Raw genomic sequence first — 16,860 nt, 5'->3', positions numbered from 1 at the left:
ACTGGGAAGCACTGGGGCAACAGAATGCCCCAAAAGGCACTGGGAAGGCCTTGAGAAGGCACTGGAAAGCACTGGGAAACACTGGGAAGGCCCTGGGAGGCACTGGGAAGGCACTGGGAGGCACTGGGAAGGCACTGGGAAGACACTGGGAGGCACTGGGATGCCCCAAGAAGCACTGGGGCACCGGAATGCCCCAGGAGGCACTGGGAAGGCCCTGAGAAGGCACTGGGAAGCACTGGGAAGCACTGGGAAGCCCTGGGAAGGCACTGGGGAGGCCCCGGGCATGGCACTGGGAGGCACTGGGAAGGCACTGGGAGGCACTGGGATGCCCCAAGAAGCACTGGGGCACCGGAATGCCCCAGGAGGCACTGGGGAGGCCCTGAGAAGGCACTGGGAAGCACTGGGAAGCCCTGGGAAGGCACTGGGGAGGCCCCCGGGCATGGCACTGGGAGGCACTGGGAAGGCACTGGGAGGCACTGGGATGCCCCAAGAAGCACTGGGAAGCACTGGGGCACCAGAATGCCCCAGGAGGCACTGGGAAGGCCCTGAGAAGGCACTGGGAAGCACTGGGGAGGCCCCGGGGAGGCCCTGGGCATGGCACTGGGAAGGCACTGGGAGGCACTGGGAAGGCACTGGGTTGCCACCCGCGCCGCCCCGGGCCGGGGTGTGGCGGGAGGGTGAGACCGCCCCGACCGGCCCCGCTCCCTCCCGGGGTGGCCCCAGCCCAGGCGGGGCCCCACCGGGGATTTAAGGAGCTGAGCCCGGAGCCCCTCCACCCTCCTCTTCCTCCCGCCGCCATGGAGCGCCTCCTGCCCCTGCTGCTCCTGGCCGCCGGTGAGGGCACTGGGAGGCACTGGGAGGGCGCTGGGGGGGCACTAGGGGGCGCTGGGAGGCGCTGGGAGGGGCTGAGAGGGCAACTGGGGGGGACTGGGAGGCACTGGGAGGCACTGGGAGGGCGCTGGGGGGTGCTGGGAGGACACAGGAGGGCACTGGGGGGAACTGGGAGGCACTGGGAGGGCGCTGGGGGGTGCTGGGAGGAGACAGGAGGGCACTGGGGGGAAGTGGGAGGCACTGGAGGGCACTGGGGGGTGCTGGGAGGACACAGGAGGGTGCTGGGAGGACACAGGAGGGCACTGGGGGGAAGTGGGAGGCACTGGGAGGGCGCTGGGGGGTCACTAGGGGGCGCTGGGAGGCGCTGGGAGGGGCTGAGAGGGCAACTGGGGGGGACTGGGAGGCACTGGGAGGCACTGGGAGGGCGCTGGAGGGTACTGGGAGGACACAGGAGGGCACTGGGGGGAAGTGGGAGGCACTGGGAGGGCACTGGGGGGTGCTGGGAGGACACAGGAGGGTGCTGGGAGGACACAGGAGGGCACTGGGGGGAAGTGGGAGGCACTGGGAGGGCGCTGGGGGGCACTAGGGGGCGCTGGGAGGCGCTGGGAGGGGCTGAGAGGGCAACTGGGGGGGACTGGGAGGCACTGGGAGGCACTGGGAGGGCGCTGGGGGGTGCTGGGAGGACACAGGAGGGCACTGGGGGGAACTGGGAGGCACTGGGAGGGCGCTGGGGGGTACTGGGAGGACACAGGAGGGCACTGGGGGAAGTGGGAGGCACTGGGAGGGTGCTGGGGGGGCACTAGGGGGCGCTGGGAGGCGCTGGGAGGTGCTGAGAGGGCAACTGGGGGGGACTGGGAGGCACTGGGAGGGCGCTGGGGGGTACTGGGAGGACACAGGAGGGCACTGGGGGGAAGTGGGAGGCACTGGGAGGGCACTGGGGGGTGCTGGGAGGACACAGGAGGGTGCTGGGAGGACACAGGAGGGCACTGGGGGGAACTGGGAGGCACTGGGGGGGGCGCTGGGGGGTGCTGGGAGGACACAGGAGGGCACTGGGGGGAACTGGGAGGCACTGGGAGGGCGCTGGGGGGGCGCTAGGGGGTGCTGGGAGGCACTGGGACGTGCTGAGAGGGCAACTGGGGGGGACTGGGAGGTGCTGAGAGGGGGACTGGGAGGCACTAGGAGGGCGCTGGGGGGCACTGGGAGGACACAGGAGGGCACTGGCGGGAAGTGGGAGGCACTGGGAGGGAAGTGGGAGGCACTGGGAGGGTGCTGGGTGGCGCTAGGGGGCGCTGGGAGGCACTGGGAAGTGCTGAGAGGGCAACTGGGGGGACTGGGAGACATTGGAAGGGCACTGGGGGGCACTGGGAGGCACTGGGAGTACACAGGAGGGCACTGGGAGGGAAGTGGGAGGCACTGGGGGGAAGTGGGAGGCACTGGGAGGGAAGTAGGAGGCACTGGGACTGTGCTGGGCGGCGCTGGGAGGATAAAGGAGGGCACTGGGGGGCACTGGGAGGCACTGGGAGCACACTGGGGGGGCACTGGGAGAGCACTGGGGGGCACTGGGAGAGCACTGGAGGGCACTGGGAGGAAGCTGGTGGGCACTGGGAGGACGGCACTGGGGGGTACTGGGAGGTTGTTGGAGGGCACTGGGAAGGTGCTGAGGGGCACTGGGAGGCACTGGGAGGATGCTGGGGGGTACTGGGAGGCACTGGGAGGATGCTGGGTGGCACTGGGATGGCATTGGGGAGCACTGGAATGTGCTGGAGGCACTGGGAGTGCAGTGGAGGGCACTGGGAGGGCACTGGGGAACTGGTTTGGGGGGGAGAGAGAGTGGAAGGTACTGGGAGGACACTGGGAGTCCCCAGGAGGCACTGGGAGGGCACTGGGGAGTACTGGGAAGGAGCTGGAGGTGAACTGGGGACACTGGGAGGCAGTGGGAGCATACTGGTGTGAGTGGGAGGGAAAGAGGAAGCACTGGGAGGCAACAGGTGGCATGGAACCAGTACTGGGAGGGAGCTGTGGGTGGACTGGGGGAACTGGGAGGCAGTGGGAGTGTACTGGTGTGGGTAAGAGGGAAAGAGGGGAGGCTACTGGGGGGCTGCTGGGAGGCACTGGGAGCACTGGAAGGGTGCAGAAGGGAATGAGGAGGATACAGGCGGGTAATGGAGGGCACTGGGAGGGTACTGGGAGGGAGCTGGAGGTGAACTGGGGGCACTGGGAGCACACTGGTGGCACGCGGAAAGGAATGGGGAGGCACTGGGAGACACTGACGGGTACTGGGAGGGAACTGGAGGGTGCTGAGGGTGTACTGGGAGGGAGCTGGGGGCACTGGGAGGCGCCAGGAGGGAACTGGAGTCTACTGGAAAAACTTGGCAGGCGGAAGGAGGAAATGGTGTGATACTGGGAGGCACTGGGGAGGGGGAATGAGGCGGTGTTGGGAAAGAACTGGGAGGCACTGGGAGGGCACTGGTAGGCAGTGGGTGGGAAGCGGTAGGTCACTGGGGACACTGGGAGGGAGAGGGAGAACTGGGAGGACACGGTGGTGACACGGGGAGGTGGTGGGTGGCCCAGGAGAACCTCTAGGAGGGAACTGTGAGGGCACTGGGAGACACTGGGAGACACTGGGAGAGCACTGGCAGGCAGTGGGTGGGAAGCGGTAGGTCACTGGGGACACTGGGAGGGAGAGGGAGAACTGGGAGGACACGGTGGTGACACGGGGAGGTGGTGGGTGGCCCAGGAGAACCTCTAGGAGGGAACTGGGAGGGCACTGGGAGGGCACTGTGAGGGCACTGGGAGACACTGGGAGACGCTGGGAGAGCACTGGTAGGCAGTGGGTGGGAAGCGGTAGGTCACTGGGGACACTGGGAGGGAGAGGGAGAACTGGGAGGACACGGTGGTGACACGGGGAGGTGGTGGGTGGCCCGGGAGAACCTCTAGGAGGGAACTGGGAGGGCAGTGGGAGACACTGGGAGACACTGGGAGAGCACTGGTAGCCAGTGGGTGGGAAGCGGTAGGTCACTGGGGACACTGGGAGGGAGAGGGAGAACTGGGAGGACACGGTGGTGACACGGGGAGGTGGTGGGTGGCCCGGGAGAACCTCTAGGAGGGAACTGGGAGGGCACTGTGAGGGCACTGGGAGACACTGGGAGACACTGGGAGAGCACTGGTAGGCAGAGTGTGGGAAGCGGTAGGTCACTGGGGACACTGGGAGGGAGAGGGAGAACTGGGAGGACACGGTGGTGACACGGGGAGGTGGTGGGTGGCCCAGGAGAACCTCTAGGAGGGAACTGGGAGGGCACTGGGAGGGCACTGTGAGGGCACTGGGAGACACTGGGAGACGCTGGGAGAGCACTGGTAGGCAGTGGGTGGGAAGCGGTAGGTCACTGGGGACACTGGGAGGGAGAGGGAGAACTGGGAGGACACGGTGGTGACACGGGGAGGTGGTGGGTGGCCCGGGAGAACCTCTAGGAGGGAACTGGGAGGGCAGTGGGAGACACTGGGAGACACTGGGAGAGCACTGGTAGGCAGAGGGTGGGAAGCGGTAGGTCACTGGGGACACTGGGAGGGAGAGGGAGAACTGGGAGGACACGGTGGTGACACGGGGAGGTGGTGGGTGGCCCGGGAGAACCTCTAGGAGGGAACTGGGAGGGCACTGTGAGGGCACTGGGAGACACTGGGAGACACTGGGAGAGCACTGGTAGGCAGAGGGTGGGAAGCGGTAGGTCACTGGGGACACTGGGAGGGAGAGGGAGAACTGGGAGGACACGGTGGTGACACGGGGAGGTGGTGGGTGGCCCAGGAGAACCTCTAGGAGGGAACTGGGAGGGCACTGGGAGGGCACTGTGAGGGCACTGGGAGACACTGGGAGACGCTGGGAGAGCACTGGTAGGCAGTGGGTGGGAAGCGGTAGGTCACTGGGGACACTGGGAGGGAGAGGGAGAACTGGGAGGACACGGTGGTGACACGGGGAGGTGGTGGGTGGCCCGGGAGAACCTCTAGGAGGGAACTGGGAGGGCAGTGGGAGACACTGGGAGACACTGGGAGAGCACTGGTAGCCAGTGGGTGGGAAGCGGTAGGTCACTGGGGACACTGGGAGGGAGAGGGAGAACTGGGAGGACACGGTGGTGACACGGGGAGGTGGTGGGTGGCCCGGGAGAACCTCTAGGAGGGAACTGGGAGGGCACTGTGAGGGCACTGGGAGACACTGGGAGACACTGGGAGAGCACTGGTAGGCAGAGTGTGGGAAGCGGTAGGTCACTGGGGACACTGGGAGGGAGAGGGAGAACTGGGAGGACACGGTGGTGACACGGGGAGGTGGTGGGTGGCCCAGGAGAACCTCTAGGAGGGAACTGGGAGGGCACTGGGAGGGCACTGTGAGGGCACTGGGAGACACTGGGAGACGCTGGGAGAGCACTGGTAGGCAGTGGGTGGGAAGCGGTAGGTCACTGGGGACACTGGGAGGGAGAGGGAGAACTGGGAGGACACGGTGGTGACACGGGGAGGTGGTGGGTGGCCCGGGAGAACCTCTAGGAGGGAACTGGGAGGGCAGTGGGAGACACTGGGAGACACTGGGAGAGCACTGGTAGGCAGAGGGTGGGAAGCGGTAGGTCACTGGGGACACTGGGAGGGAGAGGGAGAACTGGGAGGACACGGTGGTGACACGGGGAGGTGGTGGGTGGCCCGGGAGAACCTCTAGGAGGGAACTGGGAGGGCACTGTGAGGGCACTGGGAGACACTGGGAGACACTGGGAGAGCACTGGTAGGCAGAGGGTGGGAAGCGGTAGGTCACTGGGGACACTGGGAGGGAGAGGGAGAACTGGGAGGACACGGTGGTGACACGGGGAGGTGGTGGGTGGCCCAGGAGAACCTCTAGGAGGGAACTGGGAGGGCACTGGGAGACACTGGGAGACACTGGGAGACACTGGGAGAGCACTGGTAGCCAGTGGGTGGGAAGCGGTAGGTCACTGGGGACACTGGGAGGGAGAGGGAGAACTGGGAGGACACGGTGGTGACACGGGGAGGTGGTGGGTGGCCCAGGAGAACCTCTAGGAGGGAACTGGGAGGGCACTGTGAGGGCACTGGGAGACACTGGGAGAGCACTGGTAGGCAGTGGGTGGGAAGCGGTAGGCCACTGGGGACACTGGGAGGGAGAGGGAGAACTGGGAGGACACGGTGGTGACACGGGGAGGTGGTGGGTGGCCCGGGAGAACCTCTAGGAGGGAACTGGGAGGGCACTGGGAGGGCACTGGGAGACACTGGGAGACACTGGGAGAGCACTGGTAGGCAGAGGGTGGGAAGCGGTAGGCCACTGGGGACACTGGGAGGGAGAGGGAGAACTGGGAGGACACGGTGGTGACACGGGGAGGTGGTGGGTGGCCCGGGAGAACCTCTAGGAGGGAACTGGGAGGGCACTGTGAGGGCACTGGGAGACACTGGGAGACACTGGGAGAGCACTGGTAGGCAGAGTGTGGGAAGCGGTAGGTCACTGGGGACACTGGGAGGGAGAGGGAGAACTGGGAGGACACGGTGGTGACACGGGGAGGTGGTGGGTGGCCCAGGAGAACCTCTAGGAGGGAACTGTGAGGGCACTGGGAGACACTGGGAGACACTGGGAGACACTGGGAGAGCACTGGTAGCCAGTGGGTGGGAAGCGGTAGGTCACTGGGGACACTGGGAGGGAGAGGGAGAACTGGGAGGACACGGTGGTGACACGGGGAGGTGGTGGGTGGCCCGGGAGAACCTCTAGGAGGGAACTGGGAGGGCACTGTGAGGGCACTGGGAGACACTGGGAGACACTGGGAGAGCACTGGTAGGCAGTGGGTGGGAAGCGGTAGGTCATTGGGGACACTGGGAGGGAGAGGGAGAACTGGGAGGACATGGTGGTGACACAGGGAGGTGGTGGGTGGCCCAGGAGAACCTCTAGGAGGGAACTGTGAGGGCACTGGGAGACACTGGGAGACACTGGGAGACACTGGGAGAGCACTGGTAGCCAGTGGGTGGGAAGCGGTAGGTCACTGGGGACACTGGGAGGGAGAGGGAGAACTGGGAGGACACGGTGGTGACACGGGGAGGTGGTGGGTGGCCCGGGAGAACCTCTAGGAGGGAACTGGGAGGGCACTGTGAGGGCACTGGGAGACACTGGGAGACACTGGGAGAGCACTGGTAGGCAGTGGGTGGGAAGCGGTAGGTCACTGGGGACACTGGGAGGGAGAGGGAGAACTGGGAGGACACGGTGGTGACACGGGGAGGTGGTGGGTGGCCCGGGAGAACCTCTAGGAGGGAACTGGGAGGAAACTGGGAGGGCACTGGGAGACACTGGGAGACACTGGGAGAGCACTGGTAGGCAGTGGGTGGGAAGCGGTAGGTCACTGGGGACACTGGGAGGGAGAGGGAGAACTGGGAGGACACGGTGGTGACACGGGGAGGTGGTGGGTGGCCCAGGAGAACCTCTAGGAGGGAACTGGGAGGGCACTGGGAGACACTGGGAGACACTGGGAGAGCACTGGTAGGCAGTGGGTGGGAAGCGGTAGGTCACTGGGGACACTGGGAGGGAGAGGGAGAACTGGGAGGACACGGTGGTGACACGGGGAGGTGGTGGGTGGCCCAGGAGAACCTCTAGGAGGGAACTGGGAGGGCACTGGGAGACACTGGGAGAGCACTGGGAGAGCACTGGTAGGCAGTGGGTGGGAAGCGGTAGGTCACTGGGGACACTGGGAGGGAGAGGGAGAACTGGGAGGACACGGTGGTGACACGGGGAGGTGGTGGGTGGCCCGGGAGAACCTCTAGGAGGGAACTGGGAGGAAACTGGGAGGGCACTGGGAGGGCACTGGGAGGCACTGGTTGATGCTGAGCCCCATCCCTCTTCCCGCAGCGGCCGTGGGGGATGAGAACCGGATCGTGGGGGGGCGGAGCTGCCAGAAGAAGCGTCACCCCTACCAGGTGGTCCTCCTCGGTCCTCAGAAGAACATCCACTGTGGTGGGGTCCTCATCGGCCAATCCTGGGTGCTGACGGCCGCCCACTGTGACACCAGAAGGTGGGGTGACCCCGGTGGGGTGGGGACAAGGACCACGGGGTGAGGTGGGGTGAGGTGGGGTGGGCGCCCCCCCCCCACAACCACCACCACCTATGACCAAGGGTTACTGGGAGAAGCCACGGAGATGTCCACCAAGAGCTGGAGGTGGCCCCTGGTCATAGGAGGACCTGGTTGGGCTTCATCTCAAGGTGGGTGGTGGACCTCAACGGCAGAGGTGGTCATCGTGGGGTTGTCCCTACGTCAGGTCCTCCTCCTCCACCCCACAGCCTTCTGGGACCCCGTTTCTTCCCATCAAGCGTGAAGCCTGTCAACCAGTTTGGGACTGGGTTGGCTAACTGCTGGGCAGAGAGGAGGCCCAGCATGACCAGCTGGTTGGCTTCCCAAAACCACCATCCCATTGGCTTCCCAGTATGACCGTCCCATTGGGTTGGCCACCACAACCATCTAGGTGGGCTCCCACAATGACCATCTAACTGGGTTGGCCACCACAACCATCTAGGTGGGCTCCCACAATGACCATCTAACTGGGTTGGCCACCACAACCATCTAGGTGGGCTCCCACAATGACCATCTAACTGGGTTGGCCACCACAACCATCTAGGTGGGCTCCCACAATGACCATCTAACTGGGTTGACCACCGCAACCATCTAGGTGGGCTCCCACAATGACCATCTAACTGGGTTGGCCACCACAACCATCCAGGTGGGCTCCCACAATGACCATCTAACTGGGTTGACCACCACAACCATCTAGGTGGGCTCCCACAATGACCATCTAACTGGGTTGGCCACCGCAACCATCCAGGTGGGCTCCCACAATGACCATCTAACTGGGTTGGCCACCGCAACCATCTAGGTGGGCTCCCACAATGACCATCTAACTGGGTTGGCCACCGCAACCATCTAGGTGGGCTCCCACAATGACCATCTAACTGGGTTGGCCACCACAACCATCTAGGTGGGCTCCCACAATGACCATCTAACTGGGTTGGCCACCACAACCATCTAGGTGGGCTCCCACGATGACCATCTAACTGGGTTGGCCACCACAACCATCTAGGTGGGCTCCCACAATGACCATCTAACTGGGTTGGCCACCACAACCATCTAGGTGGGCTCCCACAATGACCATCTAACTGGGTTGGCCACCACAACCATCTAGGTGGGCTCCCACAATGACCATCTAACTGGGTTGGCCACCACAACCATCTAGGTGGGCTCCCACAATGACCATCTAACTGGGTTGGCCACCGCAACCATCTAGGTGGGCTCCCACAATGACCATCTAACTGGGTTGACCACCGCAACCATCTAGGTGGGCTCCCACAATGACCATCTAACTGGGTTGGCCACCGCAACCATCCAGGTGGGCTCCCACAATGACCATCTAACTGGGTTGGCCACCATAACCATCTAGGTGGGCTCCCACAATGACCATCTAACTGGGTTGACCACCGCAACCATCTAGGTGGGCTCCCACAATGACCATCTAACTGGGTTGGCCACCGCAACCATCCAGGTGGGCTCCCACAATGACCATCTAACTGGGTTGGCCACCATAACCATCTAGGTGGGCTCCCACAATGACCATCTAACTGGGTTGACCACCGCAACCATCCAGGTGGGCTCCCACAATGACCATCTAACTGGGTTGACCACCACAACCATCTAGGTGGGCTCCCACAATGACCATCTAACTGGGTTGGCCACCGCAACCATCTAGGTGGGCTCCCACAATGACCATCTAACTGGGTTGGCCACCACAACCATCTAGGTGGGCTCCCACAATGACCTGCCAGAAAGACACCACCCCCTCCCCCCCCCCAAAAAAAATAAAGGGGTGGAAAACCCCCATTGGAGGGTTGAGGTGGGCGTGGTGGGGACCTGGAGAGCAGCCAGGACATCCGGCTCTCCAGGTTGGACCAAGGTCTTCTTCTTCAACTTGGGCTTGGCCAAGGGAGGACTTTCCAGCTGACCCTCTTGGGTGACTTTGACCTCCCCACCTCAGTTTCCCCACCCCGGTGGAAGACCCTTTTTGTCCTACTTCCCTCAAACTCCTCCCCACCACCACCACCACCGGGTGGACCTTCTCTGGCCGTGTCCACCAGAGAACCTCACCGTGGTCCTTTCTCCACCTCGGTCTCCAGCCCCATTCCCATCCGGATGGGTGACCACAGCTTGAAGACCAAAGAAGGGACGGAACAGTGCATCAACTCGGCCAAGGCCTTCATCCACCCCAACTATGACCCCACCAGCCATGACAGTGACATCATGCTCCTGAAGCTCCAGAAGCCGGTCCGCTTCACCGACCACGTCTACCCGGTGGCCCTCCCCAAGCGTTGTCCTCCACCCAACACCGAGTGCATCGTGTCGGGTTGGGGCAGCACCAGCAGCCCTGAAGGTAGGTGGAAACATCTTCTGGTGGCGTGATGGGGGGGGGGGGGAGGGTCTTCAAAGGACCTGGGGACATCTCAGGGTCTTGGGGACATCTCAGCATCTTGGGGACATCTCAGGGTCTTGGAGATACCTCAGGGTCTTGGGGACATCTCAGCGTCTTGGGGACACCTCAACATCTTGGGGATATCTCACAGTCTTGGGAGCATCTCAGCATCTTGGGGACATCTCAGCACCTTGGGGACATCTCAGCACCTTGGGGACACCTCAGCACCTTGGGGGTATCTCAGTATCTTGGGGGTATCTCAGTGTCTTGGGGACATCTCAGCATCTTGGGGACACCTCAGCACCTTGGGGACACCTCAGCACCTTGGGGGTATCTCAGTATCTTGGGGGTATCTCAGTGTCTTGGGGACATCTCAGCATCTTGGGGACACCTCAGCGTCTTGGGGACATCTCAGTGTCTTGGGGACACCTCAGCACCTTGGGGGTATCTCAGCATCTTGGGGACATCTCAGCGTCTTGGAGACATCTCAGCATCTTGGGGACATCTCAGCGTCTTGGGGACATCTCAGCATCTGGGGGGCATCTCAGCGTCTTGGGGACATCTCAGTGTCTTGGGTATATCTCACAGTCTTGGGGACATCTCAGCATCTTGGGGACACCTCAACATCTTGGGGACACCTCAGCATCTTGGGGGCATCTCAGCGTCCTGGGGGCATCTCAGCGTCTTGGGGATCTCTCAGCATCTTGGGGACATCTCAGCATCTTGGGGACATCTCAGCACCTTGGGGACACCTCAGCACCTTGGGGGTATCTCAGCGTCTTGGGGATATCTCAGCGTCTTGGGGGCATCTCAGCGTCTTGGGGACATCTCAGCATCTTGAGGACACCTCAACATCTTGGGTATATCTCACAGTCTTGGGGACACCTCAACATCTTGGGGACATCTCAGCATCTTGGGGACATCTCAGCGTCTTGGGGACATCTCAGCGTCTTGGGGGCACCTCAGCATCTTGGGGATCTCTCAGCGTCTTGGGGACATCTCAGTGTCTTGGGGACATCTCAGCATCTTGGGGACATCTCAGCATCTTGGGGACACCTCAGCACCTTGGGGGTATCTCAGCGTCTTGGGGACATCTCAGTGTCTTGGGGACATCTCAGCATCTTGGGGACATCTCAGCATCTTGGGGACACCTCAACATCTTGGGGACATCTCAGCATCCTGGGGGCATCTCAGCGTCTTGGGGATCTCTCAACATCTTGGAGACATCTCAGCGTCTTGGGGGCATCTCAGCATCTTGGGGATCTCTCAGCATCTTGGGGACATCTCAGCATCTTGGGGACATCTCAGCGTCTTGGGGGCATCTCAGCATCTTGGGGGCATCTTGGGGACACCTCAGCATCTTGGGGGTATCTCACAGTCTTGGGGGCATCTCAGCGTCTTGGGGACACCTCAGTGTCTTGGGGACATCTCAGTGTCTTGGGGACACCTCAGCATCTTGGGGGTATCTCAGCGTCTTGGGGATATCTCAGCGTCTTGGGGACACCTCAACATCTTGGGGGCATCTCAGCGTCTTGGGGGCATCTCAGCGTCTTGGGGATCTCTCAGCATCTTGGGGACATCTCAGCATCTTGGGGACATCTCAGCGTCTTGGGTATATCTCAGCATCTTGGGTACACCTCAGCATCTTGGGGACATCTCAGAGTCTTGGGGGCATCTCAGCGTCTTTTGGACATCTCAGCATCTTGAGGACACCTCAACATCTTGGGTATATCTCACAGTCTTGGGGACATCTCAGTGCCTTGGGGACATCTCAGTGGTTTTGAGATATCTCAGCATCTTGAGGACATTTCAGCGTCTTGGGCACATCTCAGCATCTTGGAGACATCTCAGCATCTTGGAGACATCTCAGTGTCTTGGGGACATCTCAGTGTCTTGAGGACATCTCAGGATCTCCCTGAGGGTGCCCTCACCTTGAGGCCACCTTGTCTCCACCCACGGCCCCCTTAGAGCTGTGTGCCACTCCCCCCGACCCTGTCCCCCTTGTCCCCAGGGTACTTCCCGGACGTTCTCCAGTGCGGCGTGGTCTACACCATGACCAACGAGCAGTGCGGCAAGCTCTACCCCAAAGGCATCACCAAGAACATGCTCTGCGCCGGCGTCTCCTCGGGGGGCACCGACTCCTGCCAGGTGGGTATGGGGTGGTGGGGGAGGGGGGGGGGAAGGGGATCTGCCCCACAACCCCCCCGCTGGGGTGAGGTCTGGGGGGGCTTCACCCACCCCACCCCTGAGGGGACACCCGGGTAGGGGGCCACCCCGCTCGCTTGGCCTTGAGGAACCCCAACTGCGTGGTGTGATGGCCATGGGGACACCGGCTGCTGTAGGGACCCCTCCGAGGACCATGGGGACCCCCGGGGGCTATAGGGGGCCCGGGCATTCCATAGGGGCGTTGGGCGCTATAGGGTTCCTCTGGGTTCCATAGGGATGTTGGGCGCTATAGGGTTCCTCTGGGTTCCATAGGGACGTTGGGCGCTATAGGGTTCCCCTGGGTTCCATAGGGACTCCGGGTGCTATAGGGTTCCTCTGGGTTCCATAGGGACTCTGGGTGCTATAGGGTTCCCCTGGGTTCCATAGGGACGTTGGGCGCTATAGGGTTCCTCTGGGTTCCATTGGGACGTTGGGCGCTATAGGGTTCCTCTGGGTTCCATAGGGACCCCCGGGTGATATAGGGTTCCTCTGGGTTCCATAGGGACGTTGGGTGCTATAGGGTTCCCCTGGGTTCCATAGGGACTCCGGGTGCTATAGGGTTCCTCTGGGTTCCATAGGGACGTTGGGCGCTATAGGGTTCCTCTGGGTTCCATTGGGACGTTGGGCGCTATAGGGTTCCTCTGGGTTCCATAGGGACCCCCGGGTGATATAGGGTTCCTCTGGGTTCCATAGGGACGTTGGGTGCTATAGGGTTCCTCTGGGTTCCATAGGGACTCCGGGTGCTATAGGGTTCCCCTGGGTTCCATAGGGACGTTGGGCGCTATAGGGTTCCTCTGGGTTCCATAGGGACGTTGGGCGCTATAGGGTTCCTCTGGGTTCCATAGGGACTCCGGGTGCTATAGGGTTCCTCTGGGTTCCATAGGGACTCCGGGTGCTATAGGGTTCCCCTGGGTTCCATGGGGACTCTGGGTGCTATAGGGTTCCCCTGGGTTCCATAGGGACTCTGGGTGCTATAGGGTTCCTCTGGGTTCCATAGGGACTCCGGGTGCTATAGGGTTCCTCTGGGTTCCATAGGGACTCCGGGTGCTATAGGGTTCCCCTGGGTTCCATAGGGACGTTGGGCGCTATAGGGTTCCTCTGGGTTCCATAGGGACGTTGGGCGCTATAGGGTTCCTCTGGGTTCCATAGGGACTCTGGGTGCTATAGGGTTCCCCTGGGTTCCATAGGGACTCTGGGTGCTATAGGGTTCCTCTGGGTTCCATAGGGACTCTGGGCGCTATAGGGTTCCCCTGGGTTCCATAGGGACTCCGGGTGCTATAGGGTTCCTCTGGGTTCCATAGGGACGTTGGGCGCTATAGGGTTCCTCTGGGTTCCATAGGGACGTTGGGTGCTATAGGGTTCCTCTGGGTTCCATAGGGACGTTGGGTGCTATAGGGTTCCTCTGGGTTCCATAGGGACTCTGGGTGCTATAGGGTTCCTCTGGGTTCCATAGGGACTCTGGGCGCTATAGGGTTCCTCTGGGTTCCATAGGGACTCCGGGTGCTATAGGGTTCCTCTGGGTTCCATAGGGACGTTGGGCGCTATAGGGTTCCTCTGGGTTCCATAGGGACGTTGGGCGCTATAGGGTTCCTCTGGGTTCCATAGGGACTCCGGGTGCTATAGGGTTCCTCTGGGTTCCATAGGGACTCCGGGTGCTATAGGGTTCCTCTGGGTTCCATAGGGACTCCGGGCGCTATAGGGTTCCTCTGGGTTCCATAGGGACGTTGGGCGCTATAGGGTTCCTCTGGGTTCCATAGGGACTCCGGGTGCTATAGGGTTCCTCTGGGTTCCATGGGGACTCCGGGTGCTATAGGGTTCCTCTGGGTTCCATAGGGACGTTGGGCGCTATAGGGTTCCCCTGGGTTCCATTGGGACGTTGGGCGCTATAGGGTTCCTCTGGGTTCCATTGGGACTCTGGGCGCTATAGGGTTCCCCTGGGTTCCATTGGGACGTTGGGCGCTATAGGGTTCCTCTGGGTTCCATAGGGACCCCCGGGGGGTATAGGGTTCCTCTGGGTTCCATAGGGACTCTGGGCGCTATAGGGTTCCTCTGGGTTCCATAGGGACGTTGGGCGCTATAGGGTTCCTCTGGGTTCCATAGGGACTCTGGGCGCTATAGGGTTCCTCTGGGTTCCATTGGGACGTTGGGCGCTATAGGGTTCCTCTGGGTTCCATTGGGACGTTGGGCGCTATAGGGTTCCTCTGGGTTCCATAGGGACGTTGGGCGCTATAGGGTTCCTCTGGGTTCCATAGGGACTCTGGGCGCTATAGGGTTCCTCTGGGTTCCATTGGGACGTTGGGCGCTATAGGGTTCCTCTGGGTTCCATAGGGACGTTGGGCGCTATAGGGTTCCTCTGGGTTCCATAGGGACTCCGGGCGCTATAGGGTTCCCCTGGGTTCCATAGGGACGTTGGGCGCTATAGGGTTCCTCTGGGTTCCATAGGGACGTTGGGCGCTATAGGGTTCCCCTGGGTTCCATAGGGACTCTGGGTGCTCTGTGCTTTGACCCCACAGGACATGGTGGTCTCCACACCCTGACCCCATAGACCATGGTGGTCTCCATGGCTCGACCCCATAGCACATGGTGGTCTCCATGGCTTTACCCCATAGACCATGGTGGTCTCCATGGCTTGACCCCATAGACCATGGTGGTCTCCATGACTTGACCCCATAGACCATGGTGGTCTCCACACCCTGACCCCATAGACCATGGTGGTCTCCATGGCTTTACCCCATAGACCATGGTGGTCTCCATTTCTTGACCCCATAGACCATGGTGGTCTCCATGGCTTTACCCCATAGACCATGGTGGTCTCCATGTCTTGACCCCACAGGACATGGTGGCCTCCATGACTTTACCCCATAGACCATGGTGGTCTCCATGGCTTTACCCCATAGACCATGGTGGTCTCCGTTTCTTGACCCCATAGACCATGGTGGTCTCCATTTCTTGACCCCATAGACCATGGTGGTCTCCACGCCCTGACCCCATAGACCATGGTGGTCTCCACGCCCTGACCCCATAGACCATGGTGGTCTCCACACACTGATCTCATAGACCATGGTGGTCTCCATGCCCCAACCCCATAGACCATGGTGGTCTCCATGCCCCAACCCCATAGACCATGGTGGTCTCCATTTCTTGACCCCATAGCACATGGTGGTCTCCATGTCTTGACCCCATAGACCATGGTGGTCTCCATGCCCCGACCCCATAGCACATGGTGGTCTCCACGCCCTGATCTCATAGGCCATGGTGGTCTCCATGCCCCAACCCCATAGACCATGGTGGTCTCCATGTCTTGACCCCATAGACCATGGTGGTCTCCATGCCCCGACCCCATAGCACATGGTGGTCTCCACGCCCTGATCTCATAGGCCATGGTGGTCTCCATGCCCCAACCCCATAGACCATGGTGGTCTCCACACCCTGATCTCATAGACCATGGTGGTCTCCATGCCCCAACGCCATAGACCATGGTGGTCTCCACGCCCTGACCCCATAGACCATGGTGGTCTCCATGTCTTGACCCCATAGACCATGGTGGTCTCCACGCCCTGACCCCATAGACCATGGTGGGTCCCCATGCCTTCACCCCATAGCCCATGGTGGTCACGGTGACCCCATGACTCCTGAGGGAACGCCGTGGGGTAGAAGCTGGGCCGGGGGGAACGGGTGGAGCTTGAAGACCTCAACCCTTGAGGTCTCATCTCATGGGGGTTCTTTTCTCCTCCAGGGGGACTCGGGAGGTCCTTTGGTGTGTCGGGAGGAGCTCCAGGGCATTGTCTCCTGGGGGATGCAGGTCTGCGGCCAACGGGGCAAACCGGGTGTCTACACCCGCGTCTGCCAGTTCACCCCCTGGATCCACGACACCATGAGGAGGAACAGCCACATCTGAGCCACCCCCCCCCCCCTCCCCCCAAAACGTCACCCTGTGTCCCCCCCCCCACCCCCCACCCCACCCCACCCCACCCCCCCCAAAAAAAAAAAAAAAAAATCCCACCGGGGGTCTTCTCCTCCTCCTTTCTCCGGGGTGGAGCTCCTGGAATAAAGCCCTGTGAAACGTGGCCACCATCCGCCGTTGCGTGGCTCCGCGGTGGCCACCGAAGCGGTGGGGTGGCACCGGAGGGAGGTGGGGGGAGGGGGGGTGGGGTGGGGGGGTGGTGACCAGGAGCACGGGGAGGTTGTTGCCCCACATGTGAAGGTTGGGGTTGGTGGTCATGGTGGCCGACTCGTGGCCACGCGTGGTGGCAACCTGCAGTGAGGTGTCTAGTGCTGGTGGCCATGGTGGCAACTTCCAACCACACAACTGGTGCTCACAGTCATGGTGGGCCACTCATGGCCACGGGT

At 62.1% G+C, this 16,860-nt stretch overlaps 1 protein-coding gene across 1 annotated transcript; it reads left to right on the top strand.

Moving 5' to 3' along the window:
• Nucleotides 1–797: 797 nt before the first annotated feature.
• On the top strand, nucleotides 798–16,408 carry LOC309685819 (trypsin-3-like; the record flags this gene model as incomplete). Its single annotated transcript, XM_082501529.1, has 5 exons — nucleotides 798–834; nucleotides 7,703–7,865; nucleotides 10,013–10,266; nucleotides 12,317–12,453; nucleotides 16,247–16,408. 5 exons carry the CDS (start codon nucleotides 798–800, stop codon nucleotides 16,406–16,408), a joined length of 753 nt encoding a protein of 250 aa, XP_082357655.1.
• Between the last annotated feature and the right edge of the window lie 452 nt (nucleotides 16,409–16,860).

This window comes from Vanellus vanellus, assembly GCF_965231255.1.
Source record: "Vanellus vanellus genome assembly, contig: HAP1_SCAFFOLD_1325, whole genome shotgun sequence".
NCBI classification, from domain to species: domain Eukaryota; kingdom Metazoa; phylum Chordata; class Aves; order Charadriiformes; family Charadriidae; genus Vanellus; species Vanellus vanellus.
The sequence above is the reverse complement of the archived record's forward strand: the minus strand, read 5'-3'. Positions and strand labels throughout refer to the sequence as shown.